The sequence below is a fragment of the Sebastes fasciatus genome, chromosome 12 (assembly GCF_043250625.1).
Source record: "Sebastes fasciatus isolate fSebFas1 chromosome 12, fSebFas1.pri, whole genome shotgun sequence".
Taxonomy (NCBI): Eukaryota; Metazoa; Chordata; class Actinopteri; order Perciformes; family Sebastidae; genus Sebastes; species Sebastes fasciatus.
The window spans coordinates 20654497-20663715 of NC_133806.1; the positions used below are offsets into that span (position 1 = coordinate 20654497).

At 41.8% G+C, this 9219-nt stretch overlaps 1 protein-coding gene across 1 annotated transcript; it reads left to right on the forward strand.

The window, feature by feature from the left end:
* The first annotated feature begins 626 nt into the window (after positions 1 to 626).
* LOC141779273 (uncharacterized) lies at positions 627 to 8831 on the forward strand. The gene is made up of 4 exons (XM_074654027.1): positions 627 to 1034; positions 1652 to 2189; positions 5016 to 5980; positions 7240 to 8831. Exons 2-4 carry the CDS (start codon positions 1661 to 1663, stop codon positions 8062 to 8064), a joined length of 2319 nt encoding a protein of 772 aa, XP_074510128.1. The 5' UTR covers positions 627 to 1034; positions 1652 to 1660; the 3' UTR covers positions 8065 to 8831.
* The last annotated feature ends 388 nt before the right edge of the window (positions 8832 to 9219 follow it).

A 9219-nucleotide genomic window follows, 5' to 3' on the forward strand; every position in this document is an offset into this window, starting at 1 on the left:
TTGACTTTTACGACAAATGGCCACTAATAGTTATCAGTAGTATTAATCAAATAATATAATAAGTGATAACATAACACAATAAGTACTTTTACTTTGGATACTTTCAGTATTTTTTGCAGATAGTGTGATAGTAATAACAGTATAAAATGACTTAAGTATTACCTGTAAAATTGGAATCAAAACGGAAAGTCCTCATCATGCATGATGGCAACTGTCAGACTGTATATTGATATATCTGTTTTATTAAAGGGGAAACTATCAAACACGTGTTTGTAGATTGTTTTCATGCAACTTCTTTTTGGGTTAATTTACAGAAGAATCTCTCAAAACATTTCGAAAAAAATAAACTAACAAAGATTGAGATATTATTCACTTTCAACAATCCCAGTTTTTTGGCAGATGAGATTTACATAATTAATTTGATAATTATCTTTGCAAAATATCATATACATAAAATGATATGGCTAAAAAGAATACCCTCCTTTTTCTATTTTTAGATGCAAAAAAAAAAAAAATCCTTGTGTGTGTACTTGGCAAATAAATGTGCTTGTGGTGTAATACCACTCCGGACCACCAGATGTGCACTATCTTCCAACACTCCTCTCCTCTCCTCTCTCTGGTTGGTGCTTCATTTGTTTTTCCTCATTTCCAGCTCTCCTTTATGAGCGGGTTATGTTGGACTATGTCTCTTCTCTTTATACAAACATGGACTATATGAGCCAGCTGATATCCTAATTATTGACGCTCTATTTTCACATCGAGTAGGAGAAGCTTTTGGGGTTGTTTTTCCTTCACATTTCGCTTCTCGTTTGCCTTTTTTTAGGATGACAAGCTAACAGCGAGCTTGTTTTGTGAAGCCACGCTGTGAACATCATCACTGTAGTTCCTCCCACCAGGTGAGCTGAGGTGCCCGACGGTGCGTATTAAGGTGCGGCACACATGAATTCACAAGGAAAAGTTGTTTGGTAAGCTCTGTAAAAAATATAAGAAGGAAGAAAACCCGAGGAGTAACCACAGATGTAGTCACCTGACAGGTAAGACGAAATGTCACTGTTCAATTTAGTGTCTTAAAGGTCCCATATTATAAAAAAGGGAGATTTTCATGTTGTTTTATTATAAAGCAGGCTTAAGTCCTATATAAATACTGTGAAAGTATTGAAACATTCATTCCACAGGGAAACACACACAGCCCGTATTCAGAAACTGCATTTGAAACAAGCTGTCAGGATTTCTGCCCATTTGTGATGTCACAAATATACAATATTTAGACCTTTTACACAATTTTAAATGTAAACATTCTAAATGTGTCCCAGTTTATTTCCTGGTTGCAGTGTATGTGAATGTCATCAGCTGACAGGAAGTACACATGGACCCAAGCTGTTGCCTAGCAACGCAATTCTGTTGCAATTCCGTCAAAATGCGCTAAAATGGAGTGTTTCAGACAGAGGGTAAATACAGGCATATTCAGGCTGACAGTATGAGGAAAATAAAGTTTTTTTTTAAACAATACAGCATGTAAACATGTTCTAGTAGAAACACAAAATACAAGTATGAACCTGAAAATGAGCATGATATGGGACCTTTAAACTTGAACTCTATATATAACACCTGCCTCTTTGTGTGTGTTTCATTACTTGTTGTGTCTCCTCAGCCAGCAGCCATGTCCATTGAGTACACCATTGATATCCAGCTAACGGAGTTGGGATACCCAGACATCCTCCAGCCTCTGGAGACCTCAGTGAGAGAGACACCATGTCGGTCCACATCACCCGATGTCTCCCTCTCACACAGTCACCCTCCCACCTCACTGTCAACCGCACAGGTACAAAGACTGCTGGTCAGAGGCCAGCAGCAGTCGGCTGATGGTAAAGAAGCAGGTGCAGCAAAACAACCCACAGTGGTTTCACCTCTGTCAGAGACTTGTACACCTTTAAATCCTGCTGGACAAGCTGTCAAAGAAGACACTCTCGAGTGTCCCACAGCGGCTGGAGCCGGAGGAGACCTTCCACAGCTAATAACTGAACAGGATGACAATGGAGAGAAAGATGTCGATGATGCACAAGAGGATTCAACAGAGATGCAGATTGATGTGGGGGACTCGGATGACAGTGAGGTTTCAGTGGTGTATGAGGAAGAGGAGGTCGATGAAGAGGAGGATGATGAAGAGGAGGACGAGGGACTAAACTATGGTAAGCCTCTCATTCACTTTCACTCTCATAAGGACATAGTAGTGTATTGTTTACAGTTTGTTAGTTTTAGCTGAATTGCCATAATTTAAGATACAATATGTTTTAAATCTTTTTTTATTTTTATTTTTATTTAACCTTTATTTAACCAGGTAGTACTCATTGAGATTAAGAATCTCTTTTGCAAGAGAGACCTGGCCAAGACAGCAGCATTTAAACATACATTAAAGTTTCAGACGCCACAACATAAAACAAATGCAAAATAAATACATAGCATAATATCATACAAAACACATTAAAATCAAATGTTTGAAGCCAACGTTAAAGTGAAAATATTCAGAAACACAGACCGCTCCTGATTGACTCTGCTTCTAGGTCTTTCATTAATGTTTTAAATTCATCAAAAGTAATCAGGTTTCCCAGTTTCAACTTAGCTTTCAGTGTATTCCAGGAAAAGGGAGCGGAATAGCTAAAGGCCATCTCACCTAGTTCTGTGCGGACCTTAGGTACAGATAATAAGTACAGGTCAGGCGAGCGTAGGCTATAGCTGCCAGTGTTGCGCGATATGAGAGTGCAGCCAGTCACAAACCTCAGTGCACTATGATAGAGAGTATCTAACATTCGTAAACACTGGGCAGATGCATTCATTTAAAGCAGATCCCCATAATCTAGCAAAGGTAGAAATGTAGAAGTAACCAATCTCTTCCTAACTTCAATAGAAAAACAGGCCTTGTTCTGATAATAAAATCCTCGTTTTAATTTTAGATTCTTCACAAGTGTTTCAACGGGAGGTTTAAAAGAGAGCTGGCTGTCAATTAAAATACCCAAATATTTCTACATTTGAACTTGTTCAATCTTCTTCAAACAATCTGCAGTATAAGTAGAATGTTTTTGGCATAATTGGGCAAAAATTCCTTAATAACCTTTCAGCAATTCAAGTGTTCTGAGAGATACTTCTGCACCTCCTCATGGCTCTGTTTTCAGGCTTCAAAAAAATCTAGGCCGTGATGGGAGACTTTGGCCAATCACAGGTCATTTCAGAGAGAAAGCGTTCCTATTGAGCGTTCCTATTGGCTGTGCTCACAGACTCTCATTTTACAGCTAAACAGTACACCACAAGATGTTTCTAAAAAACATTTGAGGCGAGAAATAGGCAGTAACAGAATATTGATTCATATTTGATCAGCGCTGTCTAGTTCGACCGTTTGATCGGAGTTTGCGAGTGATTGACAGCTGCTCAGAGACGGCAGACTCCAGAGGCCTGTACTAGTACGAAGCGAGTTCAACATACCCGGGGTAGTTTCTTGTTGTCTGGCTTAACTAACCCTAACAAACAAGATCTCGCTGAGCGGTCCTATACGACGCTGGTTATCAACTCAGTAAATCAACCCAGGGTTTCTCAGTCTGAATATGAGCGTGTTCACATGAAAGGGCGGCACATTTTACAAACCAAATGCAGACTATATTATCAGACAAATACGAAAGAATTTAAACACACAATCCAGACTAAAAGTAACACAGTAAAAGCTGCCAAATGCCGGAAGGACAGCTGGCAAAAGAACAAAGAGAGAGATGTGCTACGAGCAGATCAGCTGTTTGGCGATCATCAGAGCAGAAAAGAAATTAGTGGTAACGTTGTCTCGTGTTATTACATGTACAGCGTCTCTCTCTCTCTCACACACACACACACACACACACACACACACACACACTGACTGGGCCGTTCAGGCCCGGGGACAGGTGTAACGGGCACTGCAGCATTTTTCTAGCCAAAAAACAAACACTAGTTCTTTTCATTTTGAATTACTGGTATGTTTTATAGTTGTGATGTTGCTTGAGGAAGAGTACAGGGCATTTTTTGACAGATACACACAGAGACAGACCTGCTAAATGTCAGGTTTAGTCGCACTCGACAGATTTTTGGTCGCATATGCAAAACCGTGGTACCGTCTGACTTCCGTTTCTCCTTATGTAGTGTTATTATGGTAAGGATGGCGAACTGCGTTACCACGATTTTGCACTCGGTGGCTCACGTTACAGCACTCTTGGAAAGGGAGGATTGAGCGGAGGGGTAATCAGTTGGTTGCAATTTGCAACCACACCACTAGATGCTGCCTAATCCTACGCACTGTACTTTTAATCCCACATACACTATCCTGCTGCCGGAAAGCACCAAATGTGTGTTCATCCACTGCTGAAAATAGACCCCTACAAATGCACCGTTTACTGCTGCTTAAAGCAGGGTTGACGATGTTCTCCAGTATACACTATTTGCTATATTGATTGAAATGGTCTTTACACCCCGACAGCGATCCATTACTTATGAGCTCTGAAAAAGGACTGGAAAAAAGCCGTAGCTGCTGTAATCCTGTAGAAACGTCTACCAATCACTGCGTTGCCTTGGGTTTAGACGGAGCTCCTGAGGCGAAGCTACTTTCAAATTATGCTAGCTTTCCAACATCGTCAACCCGATCTTTAAGTAGCGTTTGCTAAAAACAACAGTGCCCAGGACTGTTTTAGTGTTTACATAACAGTGTATATTTGTGACGTGTTTTTAAAGATCTATTATGCAGTAGGAATGAATGGGCTTGGGGCTGAGTGGGTTGGAAAATTGTTGGTTTTGGTATTGTCATGGGATTTGTTTACAATAACAAAATATAGTATATCGCCAGCCTTAGCTTTTATAACAGATATAAGGTGGCCCCAAATGTACGCTGATATGTCGATCCATAATTACTTCTAATGATTATCTCTTTCAGTTTTTTTCTCCTGCATCTCCAATCTAACTTCGATCCGTTGGCACACTTTTAATTCCCTTCTTCTCCACAGAGTCGAGTCATTCAGGCAACTACCCCTGCAGCGTCTGTGACGTCCAGCTGCCCTCCAAATTCAAGCTCCAGGACCACATGAATCTGCACACCGGAGCGCGCCCGTACTGCTGTGCCGAATGCGGGAAGCGCTTCTGCCAGATTTACAACTACCGCGTCCACCTGCGCACGCACGCCACCAAGACCAAAGTGGATCGCCTCCAGTGCCGCATATGTCTGAAGAGCTTTGCATCGCAGGACGATCTGAAAGTCCACCTGTCGAGAACTCATTTTGAGAATGAGTTTTACGAGTGTGACCTGTGCAAACGTGTTTTCACTTGCCTGAAGGTGTGTGAATTTCACGTGCAGTCGCACAAATGTAAGGTGGATCTCGTATGCGATAAATGTGGCCGCAATTTCTCCTCTCCGAAATATCTCGCGCGCCACCGGAAGACGACGTGCCATCGCAATTTTAAATGCACAGACTGCCCGATGACCTTCACTAAGAAGAACGCCCTCCTGAGGCACAGCTTCTCCCATCTCGGTTTGTTGCCTTACACCTGCATACGATGCCGCTGCCACTTCCGCCTGGCGAGGCTGTACCGCAAGCACAAGTGTGAACCCGAGCGCCTTCACTGCGTGGCGTGTCTGAGAGAGTTTCTCAGCCAGGAGGACTTCAAGCAGCACAAAAAGGACACCGGCTGCTGGGGCAACCAAGAGCCCAAAGGGGACGAGATCAGGTGTTTGGAGTGTGGGCAGAGATTTGACACGTCTGATGAGCTGAAGAAACATGCCGGCGCTCACCAGAGGGTGCTGAAGTGTGCCGAGTGTGGGAAGGGTTTCCGGTCGGCCTTGCTGTTAATGTCCCACATGGGCGGTCACGCCGGCAACTCGCCCTGCCTTTGTCAAAGCTGCGGAGTGGGCTTCCCCCACCAGCAGAACTATGACAGCCACCTCAAGACCTGTGGAAAGACACCCCAGCCTGCGGTAAGTGTGGGGGCATTACAGTATAAGTTTAAAAGGAATATTTTTGTCTGTCTATAAAGAAACAAACATTTACATTACGCCATTTTCTTAAAGAGTAACTGAAATGCAGTATTTCACTGATTGAAAGCTTCAAATCCGTTTTACCTCTGACCACACCCAGCATCACTGAAGAGTGCTTTACACCCAACAGTGTGTGTCACTGTGACCTGCAGTACACTTTTACAATCACTGCAGCAAGGTGACGAGTTAAACTACTAGAAGTCGGCAAAAACAAGATTTTCAAAGGGTGTTAGGTTAATCTTTAAAGTATTACATTTTAAATTCATACCCTACCCTACATGCAGCTGTTGGTTTCCGTTCAGCATGATACAAATCAAATTTTGAATTATTCAAATTTATATGAAAATGAAATTGCTGAGATATGAGATTTAAGGTCATCCTTAAAGGGATAGTTCGGGTGTTTTGAAGTGGGGTTTTATGAGTACTTGTTCATAGTCAGTGTATTACCTACAGTAGATGACGGTCGGCACGCCCCCAGTTACGAAAAAACAGACAGGAGTACCGACACCGGAGCAAAGCAATACAGCGCTGTGGCTAAAATACGTTTTTCTGCCGTCCTCGTCCACAGCACTGTATTGCTTTGCTCCGGTGTTGGTCACCTACTTTAAGTAATACACCTACTATGGATAAGTACCTCATAAAACCCCACTTCAAAAAACACCCAAACTATCCTTTGAAGTTGTGGTTTTATCACAAAAGACTCCCAATTACCCCATTAAAAGTGCTGGAGCAAATATTTCAAAAGTTTTAACTGCTGGACACAAGATGTCACTTACTTCACCGATGAGTCAACCATTGGCCTCCGAAAATGTTGTGATGTCACAAGATCCTGCTTGCATGTACTCGCCTCAAACTGAAACACGGCGGAGAAGGTGAGCACAGAGAAACTTTCCCCTCAAAAACAGCCTTCTAATGTCAAACTCTGCATATGCATCACTCTGCAAACACCCAAGTTAAGTAACACTATGCAAAACATGTTTGAGTGGAAGGGGACTTTAAATTCCTTAAACCACCAATAACAAAGAGATTACAAGCCAGTTCCTGCTGGTAAATGTGATGTTAGAAGAATAACTGTGATTGAAATCTAACCTCAAGCAAGTTATAGGTCTCTCCAGCTTGATTATACTGGCATGTCACACTTGTGTTTAGTATAATTTCATTGAGTGACTGGGATGTTTTTGTTTCGTTTCTCATTTTAGAGTGCTCCCAAGAAACGCCCGGCCTCGAAGAGCTCCTCGTCTGAGACAAAAAAGGTCAATGCAAAACCAGACTCATCGAATGCAACAAACACAGCCGCCACACCGGCTGCTGTTTCAAACAACCCGGCTGCAGTTTCAAACAGCCCCGCTGCACCAGTGAAGGATTCTCGTAGTCCAGGACTTGTGACGGAGGCGGTGTCTTCTGGCTCTGGTCCATCCGATGGATTATGGAAGCTAACCCTCAACAGACAGCCGCCTCCAGGTGTTAAACTTGTTGTGTTTCTTCCTGTCTGTGCAACGCAAGCAGACGGCCTGACACTCCCATCTGAAATCTCTCCGACACTACCAGTTCCACTTACTCAGGGCCCGCCTCAGGAGGCTTTCCCGCCTGTAAATGCCGTTCTCGGAGCGCAGCTAAACGCCCCCCTGAATTTGGTAACTGGGATCAAACGGGATCCACAGTGGGAAGCACCTCTGGATTTGTCTAAGAAGTGTGACTTGTCTAAGTTCGTTCTGAACAACATTCCTCTTCTTCCCGTTAAAAGGCAGCTGGGAGAATTTAAAATCTCAGGAGAACAAAAGAAGAAAACAAATCCAGGAGAGACGGATACACGCACTGAAGTGAAGCAGTTTAAAGTGGATGCCATGGATTTCTCCAGTTTTAAAGTTAATACAACATCCACTGGACTGATAATAGACATTAAGAAAGAGCCTCAGTCTCCTGGTCCTGACTGTGATCTGTGGTCATCCAGATCTTGCCAGCTGACAGAGAAAGAAATTAAGATGGAGGTTGACACTTCCCGCCCTGCTGATGTCGAGAAATAAACATTTTCATTGAGGGCAAAATAAAAAAGAATATAATTCCATCACTGGTCACATTCCCGACTGGAGGACGTGTCTAAATCCTGCAAAGGACACACCTACTGCTGTACCCGTAGCCATGTAAACATGGAGGTGTTATTCTACAGCCAGAACGATATGCTATCCAATATTGTATATATTTCTGTCTAATCAGTATATCTACCATCATACCCTTGTATGACAAAGCAGAATTTTTCTACTTTTTCCACTGTTATGAATCGACGAAATCTCGTGTATTTCTTTGTTTTTTGTTTCTTCTGTAATTTAAACGAAACATTCCCAGCTCGTGCTCATCGTGGCATTTCTTTTATTTTGGGTAAAGCTTGTGGCTTGGGCCACTGGAGCAACAAGGGTACTGTAAATGTCATGAAGCCTATGCAATATCATGCAGGATTTCTCAAAGAATTAAAATGTTTTCCTGATTTTCTACCTATTATTTACTTGTTTTTGTGTGGAGAAATTGAATCCTTAGGATTATTAATGTGTATTAAGTCAAATGAAAACACTGGATTTCTTAGTATTTGGCTGGAAACTTGAAATGATGTGCATTTTTGTGTGAAGGCACTTGACCTTTAGTCTTATGTTGAATATTTAATGAATGCAAATAAGGGTACTGATCAATAATATGAAATTAAGTCACCTTGTTATTTACATGTGCTGAATCTTTACAGTCTGCAGGTATCTTTTGATGTTTTTTAAAAGGCAAATAAACCGTTGTACTTGATGCGAAATCAATTAATATCTTGTTTACTTCGGTTTTTTGTTCTTAATCCAAAAGATTGCCATGTGTCTCTCCTTAAACAGGGAAATCCTCGAAACACAGCCAACACATCCACAGTCAGGTAAGTATTTCTCTGGAAACTACAGTTCACTGATGACTTCAATCCTTTTTTTCCCGTCAAGATAGATAGGGATAATTAGATTCGACAATTAAAGAAATTGACTCTCTCCTTTTAAAATGTCTAATATCTAGCTTTCACTGAGTTATAGCCCATCATATTTAGCAGATTATTGTCATTACACAGACAGCTCTATATATGGAGATTTACTGTGTAGTACGCTTGCATTTCATTAGTGAGTCTAGTTATTGTGATAATGGTCCAACTGTGATGATTACAT